The following is a 17792-nucleotide window of genomic DNA, read 5'->3' as shown; positions in this document are numbered from 1 at the left end:
TTCATTCATGCATTAGTCGCCTCCAGATTTGACTATTCCAATGCTCTCCTGCCTGGCCATCCATCTTGTTCAGTTCATCCAAAATCCTGTTACCAAAATGCTATCCTGTGCCTTGTCCGACTTGGCTATTATCTGAATGGCTCCAGGTTGTTCTATGTCCTCTATGACCTTACTTCTCTGCATGCATGGCGCCTTCTGCAACATTACAACCTTCTCCCGAATTCTCTGTTCCTCTAACTAAGGTTTCTTGTGTATCCTCCCTCCCTTCTCTCCACCACTGGTTGCTATGCTTTAGCTGGTTATGTTGACACTCTGGAATTCTCCACCTAAACCCCTCTGTCTCCCCACCTCTCTCTCCACCTTAAAACCTATTTCTAAGATGTCTCCCAAAATCTTGTCAGCTCCCATTTTCTTTCCTTACACTTCAGCGAAACACCTTGGGACATTTTTCCATGCTAAAGGCTCTATTTAAATGTAAGTTGTTGTAGTAAGCATTAAAGTTTGTAAAGAATATATAAAGCATAGACCACATCTTAATGTGCTTACACTGCATGACATAGATCTGTGCAAGTGTGTGTTCCTGGTTTGAGTCAGCTGTTTCTACTATACAACTTGGAGTAAAATTGCAATATCTCTGCATGTACTTTACGAGAAAACATCTCGAATGTTGGCAGGGGAAGAGAACAATCCAGAAAACAAACAAGGCTGTGTTCAATTTAACCATGACTATAACCAGTCAACAAGTCCTTCTGGAACAGGCTGTTTTATTCAGTTAATAAACTTATGACGATAATTACATTACAACATTTCTGCATGATGCCTCTTTAAAATAGGATTCAGATGTGTGGGATCACTGAGGCACAAGTTCAGGAAAACAAGTACATCAATGGCACGCAAGATTTACAATTCAGTCATTTATATTAGGCCTGATTTTAACCCTACCCACCCAATGGGGAAAGGGCAGATGGGTGATTACCATCGCGATCACGTACTTACCGCTGTGTTCCCAGCATGTTCCTGCCTGTCGCCAACCTAATTGCACAATTATCTGATTCAGAACAGGAGCCCGCCACAGGCAGGCCAGAGCCTCATGAATAAACTGAAATTGGGGCCGAGATGCAATTAGGATCCCAAAGCTATTTTGATTAAAAATTGTAGAAGCTTTGCCCAGTGCCCAGTGCTGGTGGGATTGGTGTCTCAGAGCCACTGAGGTTATCTGTAAAGTGGCACTCAGCTGCAGCTCAGGTTGTTTTGCCGTCTGAATTTCCAGGAGCAATTCCAGCTTCCAGATCACTTATTTCACATTTTGTTGATTTTATCACCTTAAGTAAGCTTTAACTGTTTATCACGGGTACTATCATTGCTTGTTTATTTTGGGTGGAGGAACACTTGCAGGGTGAGGAGCAGAGTACGCAGCAGCAGCAGACTTGGCATCAAACTGCAGTTGGCCTATTAGAGGACGGCAGGTGAGAGTGGCTACCCTGGTGCGCAGCTGAGTCATTTCTTAGATCTATTTGAGATGCTTTGCCTCAGGAAGTTGTGCTTCACAAGGTGCGCTGCTGTAGGCCTCTGCTGCCTCCTGCAAGAGGACTTGCTGCCTGCTGGAGCAGGGCTCCATGCTTTGTAGAAACATAGAAACATAGGAAATAGGAGCAGGAGTAGGACATTCGGCCCCATGAGCCTGCTCCACCATTCAACTAGATCATGGCTGATCTTCTACATCAACACAATTTTCCTGCACTATCACCATATCCCCTGATGTCTTTAACATCTAGAAATTTATTGATCTCTGTCTTAATTATACTCAATGACTGAGCCTCCACAGTCCTCTGGGGTAGTGAATTCCAATTCACTATCCTCTGAGTGAAGAAACTCCTCCTCATCTCAGTCCCAAATGGTCTTTCCCTTATTCTGAGACTGCATCCCCTGGTTCTAGACCACCCAGCTCTCCCCCCCCGCCCCAGCCAGGGGATACATCCTTCTCCCATCTACCCTGTCGAGCCCTGTAAGAATTTATTATGTTTCAATCAGATCACCTTTCTTTCTTCTAAACTCTGGAGAACACAGGCCCAGTCTCCTCAATCTCTCCCCCTAGGACAATCCTGCCATCCCAAGAATCAGTCTGATAAACCTTCATTCCACTCCCCCAATGGCAAGTATTTCGTTCCTTTGGTAAGGAGACCAAAACTGTACACAATACTCCAGATGCAGTCTCACCAAGGCTCTATACAATTGCAGCAAGCCATCTTTACTCCTGTACTCAAATCCTCTTGCAATAAAGGCCAACATACCATTTGCCTTCTTAATTGCTTGCTGCACCTGAATGTTAGCTTTCAGTGACTTATGAACAAGGCAGCCAAGTCCCTTTGGACATCAACACTTCCCAAATTCTCACCATTTAAGAAATACTCTGCATTTCTGTTTTTCCTACCAAAGTGGATACTTCACATTTTTTCACATTATAGTCCACCTGCCTTGTTATTACCCACTCATTAATCGGGAAGAATTTTCCTGTCAGCAAGCGGGGGCGGGGCCCACTCGCCGACGTGTAAAATGACGCGCAGTGACATTGGGTGTGCGTCCTGATGTCACCGCGCGTCATTTAGATTGTCAGTTTGGCGGGTGTGCAGCCATGTTGGCTGCATGCCCCCCGAACTGTCAAAGGCCTATTAAGGCCATTAACAAAGTAATTAAAGTTGTTAAGAATTCTGCCTGTCCAACCTTAAGGTTGGTGGGCAGGCGAAGAGCCCAGGCGGCCTTCACATTTTTCATGAAATCTCATCCACGGGCGGGATGAGGTCTCTTGAAGGGTTTATTAATTAAATAAAATTTTTTGAAAAGATTAATGGACATGTGACAGTTTCATATGAGGGGACATGTCCTTAAAATTTTTTTTCACCTTTATTACATTTTCCAGAACTTAAACTAATCTCCCTGAGGCACCTCCATGCCTCAGGGAGATTTCTGTGCTCTTTCGTTCGCATGCATGAAAGAGCGCAGGCCCCAACTCAAGGAATCCCCCCCGCCTGCACAGGGAGTGCACAGCACTTCCAGGCATGTGTCACGCTGGGCGGGCCTTAATTGGCTCTCCCACGTAAAATGGCGGCGCAGACCCGATTGGGGGCGCCAATCGGGTTCGCACTCGCTCCCGCCCGCCTCGCACAACCCCCCCTCAACAGGGGTGGAGGGATAATTCAGCCCATCCTGTCTAAATCCCCTTGAAGTCTCTTTGCATCCTCCTCACAACTCACATTTCTATCTAGTTTTGTGCCATCAGGAAACTTGGAAATACTGTATTTTGTCCCCACATCCAGATCATTGATATAGATTGTGAATAGCCAGGGCCCAAGCACTGATCCTTGAGAGATCACTATTCACAACTTGCCAACCTGAGAATGACCTGTTTATTCCTGCTCTGTTTTCTGTCCGTTAACCAATTCTCAACCCATGCCTGTATATTACGCCCAATCGCATGTGCTCTAATTTTGTTCACTAGCCTCTTGTGTGGGACTTTATCAAAAGCCTTCTGAAAATCCAAATACACCACATCACTGGTTCTCCCTTATCTATCTTCCTGGTTACATCCTCAAAAAACCCCAACTGGTTTGTCAAACATGATTTTCCTTTCATAAATCCATGTTGACTCTGCTCAATCCTACCATTATTTTCAAAGTGTCCAGTTATCACACCCTTTATAATAGATTCTAGCAAATTCCCTCCTACTGATGTCAGGCTAACAGGTTTGTAATTCCTTATTTTCTCCCTCCCTCCTTCCTTAAATAGTGGGTTTACATTTGTTACCTTCCAATATGCAGGAACCATTCCAGGCTCTATAGAATTTTGGAAGATGACCACCAATGCATCCACTATCTCTTCAGCCACCTCTTTCTGGTTGTAAATCATCAGATCCAGGGGCCTTTTCAACTTTTAAACCCATTAATTTCTCCAGTGCCACTTTTTTACGACTACTAATTTCTTTCAGTTCCTCATTCTTGCTAGTCCCTTGGTTCCCTAGTTTTTCTGGGAGGTTTTTTGAGTCTTCCTCCATGAAGATACACGAAGTATTTGTTTAGCCTCTCTGCCATTTCCTTACTCCCTATTATATTCCCTCTGCCTATAATGGGCCTACATTTGTCTTTGCTAATCTTTTCCTTTACATATGCCTATAGAAGTGTTTACAGTCTGTTTTTCTGTTTCTCGCTAGTTTCTCATATTCTATTTTCCCTTTCTTTATCAGTTTCTTGGTCCTCCTTTAGTGAATTCAGATGCATGGTCAATCCTTCCTCAAATGTTAACTCCATTTTTCTCTTCAAAGTTGCTGGCTGACCTGCTGAGTATTTCCAGCCTTTTCTGTTTTTATTTCAGATTTCCAACATCTACAGTATTTTGCTTTTGTTTTACCTTAGAGAAGCTGACGAGGACAATTACTTAAAATGTATTGTTTTATGGTAACTATAGGATTCAACATAGGTACAGGCAAATGGACCTGCTTCAATCCTTTTAATACCACTGGTTTTAGAGTACTTAAAGGAAAGATTATCATTAAAAATACCTATTACATAATAGCAACTGTTCTTTTAACCCTAGCCTCTCAAAAAGCACTGCTATTGCAAAAATTTTGACGGTTATATGGGCCTGGTAGCTTTAGCAATAGGGTAATGCAAACAAAAGCATAGAGCTTACAGCTCTAACTACAACTTTTTGTTTGACTCATTGCTTTAACTAATTTCTCTTATGCTTATGCTCTCTCCATGGGTGAGTTTCACCATTTTCTGGCTAGACTGCGATGGGTATTTTGAAATGGTACAGCATTTGATCTTGACACAGGAGAGGATGAAGAAATATAGTGATACATCTTACATCATGCTAAACATGCTAAGCTCAAACTGCAGAGTAAGGAAATTAATTACACAACATTTATTTTGTAGTCTGCACATTCTATGTATTTGACCATGTAATAAATATTCTTACTGTTGCGCCTGGAACTCCCTGTGCACCATCCTTTCCTGGGTCTCCTGGTGGACCTGTTGGACCTGCAGGACCTGTTAGACCAGGTGGTCCAGAATGACCTAGATCACCCTATACATTGAAGCATAAAATAAAGAGTAAGCATTGAACAAGGCATACATTTTAGTAGGAACAATGAAAATAGGTAATATGAATTAAATGGTACAGGAACAGAGAGACCTGGCCCTGTAGATAGACAAATCTTTGAATGTGCTAGGACAAGTTGAGAAGACAGTTATAAAAAGCATATAGAATCCTTAACCTTACTAACCGAGGCATAGCATACAAAATCAAGGAAGTTACGCTAAATTCTTATATAACACTGGTTAGGCCTCAGGTTGTTTAAATTTTTCACATCACACTTTAGGAAGAATGTTAAAGCCTTGGAGAGGGTACAGAAGAGATTTACTAGAATGGTACTGAGGATGGGAAGCTTCAGTTACATGAAGAAACTAGAGAAACTGGGATTATTGTCCTTAAAGCAGCAATGGTTAAATGGATATTTGATAGTGATGTTCAGAATCATGAAGAGTTTTGAAACTGGTGCCAGTGACAGAAAGGTTGACATTCAGTGACATTACCATTGCGGAATCCCCCACCAGTAACATCCTGGAGATCATCATTGACAAGAAACTTAACCCCCAGCCACATAAATACTGTTGTTACATGAGCAGGTCTGCAGCTGGGTATTCTAGGGCAAGTATCTCATGTCCTGATCACCAGACCCTGTCCACCATTTACGAGGCACAAGTTAGGAGTGCGATGGAATAATTCATGGGCCTAGATGAGTGCAGCTCCAAAAACACTCAAGAAGCTCAACATAACCCAAGACAAAGTAGCCTGATTGATTACACACTATCCACCACCTTAAACATTCACTCCCTCCGTTAATGGCGCACTGTGGTAGTAGTGTGTACCATTTACAAGCTGCACTGCAGTAATTTGCTAAAACTTCAAGAGCACCTTCCAAATGCACAACCTCTATCACCTAGAAGGACAAGGGCAACAGGTGCACAGGAAGACTACCTGCAAGTCCGCTTGATTGGCATCACACCCACAAACATTCACTCCCTCTACCACCGATGCACAGCAGCAGCAGTGTGTACCATCTACAAGGTGCACTGCAGGAATTCACCAAGGCTCCTTAGACAGCACCTTCCAAGCCCACGACCACAACTACTACCTAGAAGGACGAGGGAAGCAGATAGATGGGAACACCACCACCTGGAAGTTCCCCTCCAAGTCACTCACCATACTTACTTGGAAATATTGTCGTTCCTTCACTGTCGCTGGGTCAAAATCCTGGAACTCCCTTCCTAACAGCAGTGTGGGTGTACCTACACCACATGGGCTGCAGCGGTTCAAGAAGGCAGCCCAACACCACCTTCTCAAGGGCAACTAGGGATGGGCAATAAATGCTGGCCCGGCCAGCGAAGCTCATATCCTGTAAATGAATTTTAAAAAAGGTTCCCCTCCAAGCCGTTTACGATCCTGACTTGGTAATATGTCACTGTTCCTTCACTGAAGCTGGGTTAAAATCGTGGAACTCCCTAATAGCACTGTGGGTACACCACATTGACTGCAGAGGTTTAAGAAGGCAGCTTACATCAGTAAGTGGACAGTAAATACGAGCCTAGCCAACTTATGCAGACATCCCACAAACAAATTTTAAAAAGGACATAGATTTAAGGTGATTGGCCAAAAAAACCTGCGGTGACATGAGGAAACTATTTTTTACACAGCGAGTTGTTATGATCTGAATTGCAATGCCTGAAAGGGTGATGTAAGATTTTGACAATAACTAATTTTTAGGGTTCGACGTCAGTCTGAAATATGGATTTTATTTTAACCACTTTTTAAATTGTTCAGTTTCATTTTCTGCTGGTGAGACAATTAACAATCAAGGCATTTAGGGAACAAGATTGCAGCTGTTTGCAAGGAACTGGTGTTAATGGATTTTATGACTGTAAAAGTCTGTATGTTGTCTTAATTGTATCATGGGCAATTAAGAGTATTTTTGTAAGCTTTTGTTTTCATGGCTAAATGGTAGCTTGATGTTAGGGTGACACCCTGGGCAGAATTTTGCCCAGCATGAAACGTGTGCTGCAGCGCTCAGCGCTGCCTGTGTAGTGGGGGGGCGGGGGAGAATGAGCACACAACTTTGCACATGCATGTGGGCACGTGCTGGAAAAGCTCCCTGAGGAACAGAGCTGCCGCAGGGAGATGAACAGTTTTGAAAATGAAAAGTGAAGCATTGTAAGATGTTGAAAAACATGTTCCCTCATGTGACTCTCTGTCACCTGAGCAGGAACATGTTGGAAATTAGTATGAAAAGTTTTTATTTTTTTAATAAGGGATCGAAACCTCATCCCGCCTGTGGATGAGGTTTCGCAAAATATGCAAAGGCCCCCTGGCCTTTTTGCCTGCCCGCCAACTGTAAGGTTAGATGGGCAGTGAAAAGTTTAAAACAATTGGATTGTTAATTGCCTTAATAAGCCTTTTAACTCCCGTGCATGCCTGCCAACCGAAATATCGCATGAGTGCGCGATGACGTCGGGACGCTTGTCCAATGACATCGCGCGTCATTTTACGTTTGTTTGGGTCGGGTGCACGCCCACCCAATGAGCGTAAAATTCTGCCCCCTATCTTTAAAACGAAACCATGCATTGGTTTAATTGATTAACCATATCTGTAGGGTAGAACATCTGTATTAAAGGAAAACCTTTCTTTTCTGACATTATGGCAGGAAACGCTATTAACATTTGTTCTTAATTGCTTTAGTATTCGTGGGACTTAGGTTAAAATATGTTGAGGTGGATGTAACTTTGTAACTGCTCTGGATCTAAGGGAAATGTGTCATTTGTTCACAATGGAATGTAAACTCTGGGGGGCCCAGGGAATAAGAGATAGACATTTGTCTTCAGTCTAGATGACTCTAGTTACAGAGGTGGGGTGACACCAGAATACCCACACCCTAAGCCAATGGTAGAACTGAATTTTGACTATTTCCAAATAAGGGTTTCGAGAATAATGAAAAGTAGGGAAAACAGTTGGAAGATCAGAGGATGGAATCATCCCAGATTTGCACTAAATGAGGTAGCAGGTGGGAAAAAGAACGTTTTACCTTCCTGCTGTAATGGTGGCTTTGCATGCCATATCATCCTATTCCCGCCTCATTAATCATGCATTCCTGGGAAACATGCTGTTTCACTGGTGGGTGGCCTCCGATTTGCCTACCACACCGTCACCTCGCTGCTCCCTCACCCCGGGTATCATATGTAAAGTACAGCTGCTCATACACCTCTCAGCGATTCCAGCCCAGGACTGCTGCACAGAAGACATGACCCCAAAAGGCAAGAAGACTGCAGCTCCCCAATTCAGTGGCGCATCCCTGGGATGCCTTCTGGACACCTTTGGAGCCGGCCGCGGTGTACTCTATGCCCGCTCTGGCTGCAGGAGGCCCATCAGTGTCACCACTCCAGCTTGAGAGGCGGTGGTAGAAGTGGTCTGTGCCAATGCTGCACAGAACAGGTCATCCATCCAGAGGAGAAAATGGATGAATGATCTCATCTGTGCTGCCATGGTAAGGCAACCATCTCAGCACTCTAAACTCACAAGCCCATCACACATTCACATTCACTGGCATCTCACTCACTGCCAGCTCAAGGGACATCACCACTCACTCTCTCACACACCCTCACATCTCCATTTGGCCTCATCTCCTCTGAGGACTGCCTCCTCAGCCCTCACCCTCTTGAGGTCACTTGTGTAGATCAACATGCGACCCCACACACATCCTGGGATACTCCCCTTCCCCAGTAATGCCACAGACTTGTAGCCACTTCCCTTGCCTGAGGCCAATTCTCCCCCTTCCCCAAGCAAGCCCTAGCTCTGCAGTCATTGAAAAGCCACCCCTGCCTTACAGCTGGTCTCATAAGTGGAGATCTGCCCTTGAGCCCCCCTAAAAGTGCTGTGGTGCTGCCTGCGAAGCCTGGCACTGATGACCCCGAGAGCTGCCCAAAGCAAGGAAGGCAAATAAAACTCGAAGTGCCGAGCGAAGTGCAGCTCAGCAAGTGCATGCCACTTATGTTCAGTTGTGAAACACACACCAACGTGCTCGGATGATCCAGCATGGGCCGGTGATTCCAGTGAGATGGTCTTATAATAATATGCAGATGTATTACCATGAAGTTCCTGATGTGCGGCGACAGGAAATGCAGCTCGCCATTAACAGGCAGAACGGACAATTACAAACTGGTTTCATGATGTCGTGAAACCAATTTTTGGACTTCTCACCATATTGTCCACCCATGCTGCCAAACGCACCCACCGCCAACAGGCAGGGAAAATTTCGCCCAGAGTCTTGGCACAGTTTCACCATGGCTTCTGTGGTATGATTCTTCTGAGACACAGTAACATCACTTCAGAGACAGAAGAAGAAAGACATCGCCTGTGCTGGCAATACGCGAGGAATCCTGGGATCTTGAGGGATAAGAAACTTCCACGTTGTCTTCACTGATTTTTGTTAAGTATATGTAAAATCTTGCTTAAAAAATTCTACTTGATTCATAAATAGTAGTTATTCGTACCTTGTTAGGTCATGCACAACTGAAGACCCTAGTGTTAGAAGTAAAAAATTCGGAACTTAGCGATTTTAATTAAAAGGGTTTTATAACTTGAAACCTCTAAACTTACAGTGGTGGAAGCAGATTCAATAGTAAGTTTCAAAATAGAATTGGATAAATACTAGATGAGAAAATATTTACAAGGCTATGGGGAAAGATCTGGGGAGTGGGTCTAATTCGATAGCCCTTTCAATGAGTCTGCACAGGTATGATGAGCCAAATAGCCTTTTGTGTTCTGTATCATTCTTTCTCTAAGAGGAAACAACCAGGGATAAGATACAATTTTGACTGGCGCACAAACTGGATGGTAGTGGATTGGATTCAGTTGACATTGCCAAATCCGAATTTTACCTTCTAGCACTTATAAAACTAATTAGTTTATAAGACATGTCTTATAAAATGTTAGTAGTACCTATTGTTGATTAATTCTTTGTATTCTAATCAATATGAATTCATGCCAATAAAATAGGATGCTTTTCAAAGGAAAAAAGTATTAATCATTTAATTTAAGCAATATTGGGAGTGAATTTGAGAGTAAGCCACACTTCTCTGTCTGAACCTGTCCAAAACCCTCCACTAACCAGTCAGTTACATAGTAAAACATGCATACATAGTAAAAAAAAATCATGCCTTAATTAAATCAAATCTGAATCCAAAAGGCCAATCAGATCTTTAAATTAATTTATTTTGTTTTGGGGATGGTGATGTGGAGTGGCACAATGGGCCATGCTTCTCATAAGCACCTCATGCAGCATTATCTCCATTTTTGAAGCCATCAAACAGTTAGGCTAGGCTGTTCTGACATTTGCCTACAACTCATGCCTGCAACTTGCTCCCTTCTCTTCACTTTTGCCTAGCACGTCTTAGACCTCTCTTCTCTCCAACATTGCCAAATGTTGTTGAATGGCTTGAGATGCCTTTTCAATTGTTCTGAAAGTTTACAAAATTTGTCCCTATTTTGGACCCCCGCTCTAATTGTAACCATTAAATTTTACATTCCTACAAACCTCTGCTTTCATTTTTAGCATGCTTCTTTGCATCAATCCATATCTGTGACTGTGCTCACAACATACATGCACTTACATGTCACTTCTATATACAGTTAGCAACTGTCAAAATGTGGCTTACAGAGGAAGGAAGTAATTTGGATTTGGCTGACCCATTGCTGGAGTTACTGCTTGATGAGGCTAGCACACCTGCTGAGTCTTTTGCACACTGTTATTTGCTGTTTTTCTTCCTGCTGCTGTGACAACCAAAATCCAACTATGCCCACTCTTCCCAAACTTACATACTGCTTTTGAGTACGGACTTATAACTCGTCAATTCTAAGATGTCAAAAACTCATCTTCAGGAATGACAGAGGAAACCAGTATGTTCTGTATTAATTAGCTCTTAAAATGCAGTCATAGGTTTAAGCACCTTGGAATGTTTTACTTCATTTAAGATGCTATAGAAATGTAAGTTGCTGATGTTAATGCTGCTTTTTTCAATTTTCTTGTTAAACTTTCCAAACATAATGTAAAGATACCAAAAGGCATTGATACAGTGCCGGACAACAGACTTATGAGCAAAGTTATAGCTCATGGAATAAAAGGGACAGCAGCAATGTGGCTGAGTGACAGGAAACAGAGTACTGGTTAATAGATCTTTTTTGGGCTGGAGGAAGTTTGTAATGGAGTTGCCCGGGGTCAGTGTTGGGACCCTTGATTTTCCTGATATATATTAATGACCTAGACCTTGGTGTACAGGCAAAATTTTAAAATTTGCAGATGATATGATACTTAGAAGCACTGTGAACTGTGAGGAGGATAGCGTAGAAGTTCAAAAGTGGACATAGACAAGTTGGCGGAATGGTTGGACAGGTGGCAGATGAAGTTCAATGCGGAGAAATGTGAAGTGATTCATTTTGGTAGGAAGAACATGGATACAACTCTGAGGGGGGTGCAGGAGGAGAAGGACCTGGGTGTATACATGAATAAGTCATTGAAGGTGGCAGGACAGGTCGAGAGAGCAGTTAACAAAGCATAAATCAGCCTCAGCTGGAATATTGCATCCAGTTCTGGGCGCTACACTTTGAGTGCGGAAAAGATTCACGAGAATGGTTCCAGGGATGAGGAACTTCAGTTATAAAGGCAGATTACACAAGTTAGGACTGTTTTCCTTGGAGAAAAGAAGGCTGAAGGGAGATTTGATAGAGGTATTCAAATAAGACCATAAGACCATAAGGCGTAGGAGCAGAAGTAGGCCATTTGGCCCATCGAGTCTGCTCCACCATTCAATGAGTTCATGGCTTATCTGATAATCCTCAACTCCACTTTCCTCCCTTTTCTCCATAACCCTTGATTCCCTTACTGATGAAAAATCTGTCTATCTCAGCCTTGAATATACTTAACGACCCAGTCTCTACAGCCCTCTGTGGTAAAGAATTCCACAGATTGACTACCCTCTGAGAGAAGAAATTCCTCCTCATCTCTGTTTTAAATTCCCTTACTCTGAGATTAAGCCCTCTGGTCCTAGACTCTCCCACAAGGGGAAACAACCTCTCAGCATCCACCCTGTCAAGCCCCCTAAGAATCTTGTATGTAGCAATAAGGTTGCCTTTCATTCTTCTAAATTCCAATTCCAACAGGCCCAAGCTACTCAACCTCTCCTCATAAGAAAGTCCCTCCATACCCGGGATCAACCTAGTGAACCTTCTTTGGACTGCCTCCAATGCCAGTATATCTTTCCTTAGATAAAGGGACCAAAATTGTTCACAGTATTCTAGGTGTAGTCTAACTAGTGCCTTGTATAGTTTTAGCAAGACTTCCCTATTTTTATACTCATTCCCTTTGAAATAAAGGCCAATATTCCATTTGCCTTTCCTATTACCTGTTGAATTTGTATGTTAGCTTTTTGGGATTCATGCACAAGGGCTCCCAAATCCCTCTGATCTACAGCCTTCTACAGTCTTTCTCCATTTAAATAATATTCAGTTTCTCTATTCTTCCTGCCAAAGTGCATAACCTCACATTTTCCCACATTATATTCCATCTGCAAAGTTCTTGCCCTGTAGACTCCTTATGTCATCCTCACCGCTTGCTTTCCCACCTATTTTTGTGTCGTCTGCAAACTTGACGATAGTACATTCACTTCCCTTATCTAAGTCATTAATATATATTGTAAATAATTGAGGCCCCAGTACTGATCCCTGTGGCACTCCACTAGTTACAGGCTGCCATCCTGAAAATGCCCCCCTTATTCCAACATTCTTCTATTAGTTAGCCAATCCTCTATCCACAATAATATACTACTCCCAACATCCATGGGCTCGATTAAGTAGCCTTATGTGCAGTACCTTATTGAACACCTTTTGGAAATACAAATATATTACATCTGCTGGTTCCCCTTTATCTATCCTGCTTGTTACCTCCTCAAATAATTCTAATAAATTTGTCAGGCATTATTTCCCCTTCATGAAGCCATGCTGACTCTGCTTGATTAGATTATGTATTTCTAAATGCTCTGCTATTACATCCTTTATAATAGACTCCAACATTTTCCCAATGACAGATGTTAAGCTAACTGGCCTATAGTTACCTGTTTTTTTGTCTCCCTCCCTTTTTGAATAAGGGTGTAACATTGGCCATTCTCCAATCCTCTGGGACTTTTCCAGAATCTAAGAATACTTGGAAGATTACTACCAGTGCATCCACTATCTCTGTAGCTACTTCCTTTAATAACTTAGGATGCAACCCATCAGGTCCAGGTGACTTATTGACCTTTAGCCCAATTAGTTTCCCTAGTCCTTTTTCTCTAGTGATAGTTATTGTATTTATTTCCTCCCCACCTTTTGTCCCTTGATTATTTAGTATTTTTGGAATGCTATTAGCATCTTCTACCGTGAAGACTGAAGCAAAGTATTTATTCAACTCCTGTGCCATTTCCTGGTTCTACATTATTATTTCTCCAGCCTCATTCTCTAAGGGGCCTATGTTCACTTTGGCCTCTCTCTTCCTTTTTATATACTTAAAGAAGCTCTTACTGTTGATTTTTATATTACTTGCTAGTTTACCCTCAAAGTTTATTTTCTTTTTTTTATTGGTCATCTTTTGTTGGTTTTTAAAACTTTCCCAATCCTCTGGCTTACCACTAATCTTTGCCACATTGTATGTTTTTTCTTTCAATTTGATACTGTCCTTAACTTCCTTAACCATGGTTGGTTTATCCCCTTCCTTGAATCCTTCTTCCTCACTGGGATATATCTTTGTTGAGAGTCATGATCTATTTTCTTAAACATCTGCCATTGTTCATCAACTGTCTTTTCTGCTAAACTGCTTTCTCAGTCCACTCCAGCCAACTCCGCCCTCATTCCATTCTAATTACCCTTATTTAAGTTACGAGCAGTTGTTTCCGACCCAAGTTTCTCACTCTCAAACTGAATGCTAAATTCTACCATATTATGGTCACTATTTCCTTGGGGATCTTTTACTCTGAGATCATTTATTAAACCTGCCTCATTACACATTACCAGATCCAAAATAGCCTGATCTCTGGCTGGATTCACAACATATTGCTCTATGAAACTGTCCTGAATACACTCAATGAATTCTTGCTCGTGTCTACCTCTGCCAATTTGATTTTCCCAATCTACATGAAGATTAAAGTCACCCATGATTAATGCGCTGCCTTTTTTACATGCACTCATTATCTCCTGATTTATTTTCTGTCCTACAGTATAGCTACTGTCAGGGGGCCTATAGACTACTCCCACCAACATCTTCTTCCCCTTGTTATTTCTTACCTCCACTCATATGGATTATACATCTTCCAGTCCAAGATCCTTTCTTGCTATAGTACTTATTGCATCTTGTGCTAATATCTCTCCTTGTAACCACATCTCCGTAATGGCTATAAGATCATACCCATTAACCTCTATTTGTGTTGTTAATTCATTTATTTTGTTCCAAATACTATGTTCATTTAAGTAAAGGGCCATTAATTTTGCCTTTTTACCATGTTTTCCCCTTTTGACCCTATTTGCTGCTTTTTTTTATGTTTGTACACTCTTGAGTGGTCTGGACAGAGTAGATAGGGGGAAACTGTTCCCACACATGAAAGGGTCGAGAATGAGAGGGCACAGATTTAAAGTAATTGGCAAAAGAAGCTAAAGCACTACGAGGAAATTTTTGTCCAGGCAACGAGTGGTTGAAGTCTGGGAAGCAGTATCTGGGAGTGTGGTGGAGGCAGGTTCAACTGAAGCATTCAAGAAGGAATTAGACTGTTATCTGAAAAGGAAGTATGGGGAGAAGACGAGAGAATGGCACTCAGTGAATTGCTCATTCAAAGAGCCAGTGCAGACATGATGGGCCAAATGGCCTCCTTCTGAGTTGTAACAATTCTGTGATTCTGAGATCAGAGGAAAATTCAGAGCAGTACATACAATGAAAATTCTCCTTGCTCGTGCCTTGTTCAAACATTTGCAGACTTTTCAGAATTAATAATGTTAATACAAAGGTTCTCCCAGGCATGGGCAGGTGTCATCTGATGTCCAGACCTCTGCTAATGTTATCCTAAAATGATGTGCCGATCAGAAACAGCTGTTCCCTAATTTTACCCAATGCCCTGTCTGCTACTTGATGTGGAGCTGAAACAGGGAACTCAACAGAATGGGAATTAGCTGTGTTTTGCATGATTTCTCATGCAGGAGATAACTTACTTGCCATTTCCATTTGTGAGCTATGTGCTCACCTTCAATTGTCAGATTAACACCATATTGAATAATATGCTATCCAATATCTTCTATTTGTTTTATCATCCACATATTGAAATTGCTGAAAATTTGTAGGACCAAGAATATTAAACCCTTTGAATATTTAAATAATTCTGCAAGTCCAATATATTTAAATAGAAATAAAACAAAGTTACCTTTGTTTTTCTAAATGCTTTAAGAAGCCACATGCAACAATAACAATCATGAAAATATGACTCTGAGGAATTATTTACTTTTGACTTACGTAAGCTCTTTTGAAATAAGAAAAAGTTATTCACACACTTGTTCCAACTCTGGGAGAGTCACTCATTTGCACCGTTAAACATCTTTAGTGCAGCACATTTTTATTAAAAGGGAAAATGGACACAATAATGAATGGAAGCATTTCAGCGATGACCTTAATTTTAAATCACATAATTAGGGTAATTAAAACATGCAGTTTATTTAAATAAGGAACCGTTCATTTACTTTATAGCATCATGCAATAAAATCTGTATGCAGTCATTTTTATGGCATATTCTGGGATCTGGAGGCAGCAATTGTATAAAGGAACTCAGCAAGAAGAGCAAATGGCAAATAGAAAGTGTACTGTAAGATAAGAAGAAATCGTATAACTTTACTAATAAAATAAACAATTCTCTACCTTTTCTCCTTTTGGTCCAGGTTGGCCCTAGAAAATGAAATATGGAAAATTGGTTTGTAACTAGAGCATATTTTATGAAATTCTTCATCCACCTACTGCTCTTTAATTTCCTTTTTGAACAATTTATAGTAATTACTTGTGCTTGGCAAGATGAGGCATATCAGTACTAAGAAACAAAATATATTTTCCACTTTTGCCATCCAGTATCAACATGAAGTGTCATCAGGTACAGCATTGTTAGGTGCAGAATAAACTTTCTACCAATCTGTGCCAAAAATAGGCTTTCATCCTAACCTTAGATGAGTACTCCTTACTTCATGACTGTTAATTTTTCTGCAGCCATCCTTAATGATTATGAGTGAAATTCTAATTTGGGATAATACACTATTGTCACTGTTATATAAAATTCATGACATGGAAGTGGAAAATGCTGGAAATGTTCATCAGGTCAGGTAGCACCTGTGGCAACTATATCAACGGAAGCAGGCTGAACAGATGGTCTCATTATAAATGCTTGGCTGAGATCCAAGACTGACTAATAGATTCAGTCCAGCAGGGTTTTGTTTACACAGTTGCAAAGAGGACTGCTAGTGTTGTTCGAGTGACAGTCTTATTACCTTGTAATAACTTGATCTTTGCCTGAAGTAGTTTTTCAATGTCGGTGTGTTTATTTGGCCAAGATTCAACTTTCTTCAATGGGAATTTCATTGGTTGCGTTTGAGTGACAGTTCTGTGAGAAGGTAAAGGGAGGTGGGGGGTGGGGTGGGGTAAGGTTTTTCCAAAGAGAATGTTGAATGCCTGATTGTTTTTTTGGTTCCCAACTCCAGACTACAGTTCCCCCATGATTCACAACTCCACTGAGAAGCTGTGAACCACATCTCCTGCAAAAGCCAGCCCAACTCCATCAAAATTGCAGGGGTTCTGAAATGCCAACCCCCGCAATGGAGCTAGCAAGGTTGGGAGTACTGCATGCAGGCTCACGACCTGCACTTTTATTCTACGCTGGCAAAAATAGCTGGAAACAGGAATGTGACAGGAATCTCAGAATTAGGCCTGCCTGCTGTTTCTAAAGTCCTTCCGCCTGTGTTCTGACTCGGGCAGAGGCATGAAAATCTGGGCCTAAATCTCAGGAAAGATATATCAGTCTTGGAGAGAGTAGAGCGAAGATTCACCAGAATTATACCAGGGCTAGAAGTGTTAAATTATGAGGACAGGTTGTATAAAGTTGGTTTGTAATCCCTTGGGTTTAGAAGTTAGGGATGATCTAATTAAAGTATTTAAATTGATGAAGGGATTCAATTGAGTTGATATAGATAAACTATATTCTCTTCTGGGGGAATCCAGAACAAGAGAAGATAATCTTAACATTGAAACTGGGCCATTGAGGAGTGAAATCAGGAAGCATGTAATAAAATTTAATGAGAGGTAACAAAAATTTGAAACTCTTCATCAAAAGGCTGGGAATGCTGGGTCAGTTGAAATTTTCAAGATGGAGGCTGGGATTTGCCGTGGAGATTCGGCGGCCCAGCCAAAAGTCCATTGACTTTCAGCGGGACTGGACGATCCCAGTGGCGGGCAGGGCTGGAAAATCCCACCCTGAGACTGATAAATTCTTGTCAGATAGGGGTATCAATACATATGAAGCAAAGGTGGATAAATATTGTTGAGGTACAGGTCATCTGCAAACTAACTGAATGGCTGTACAAGCTCAATGAGCTGAATGGCCTACAAGTGTTCCTGTTTTCACTTGTTCCTAAGGGAGTTC

General features: G+C 41.7%; 1 protein-coding gene across 1 annotated transcript in view; it reads right to left on the bottom strand.

Annotated features, from left to right (window-relative positions):
- LOC144685885 (uncharacterized) overlaps nucleotides 1–17792 on the bottom strand; it is a 282599-nt gene that overhangs the window by 86550 nt on the left and 178257 nt on the right. The window contains exons 7-8 of the mRNA XM_078550890.1: nucleotides 16028–16054; nucleotides 4972–5079 (exon numbers count right to left, since the gene is read on the bottom strand). Coding sequence (XP_078407016.1) covers nucleotides 4972–5079; nucleotides 16028–16054 — 135 coding nt within the window. The remainder of the gene's footprint in view (nucleotides 1–4971; nucleotides 5080–16027; nucleotides 16055–17792) is intronic.

The sequence above is a fragment of the Cetorhinus maximus genome, chromosome 10, assembly GCF_964194155.1.
Source record: "Cetorhinus maximus chromosome 10, sCetMax3.hap1.1, whole genome shotgun sequence".
NCBI classification, from domain to species: Eukaryota; Metazoa; Chordata; class Chondrichthyes; order Lamniformes; family Cetorhinidae; genus Cetorhinus; species Cetorhinus maximus.
The sequence above is the reverse complement of the archived record's forward strand: the minus strand, read 5'-3'. Positions and strand labels throughout refer to the sequence as shown.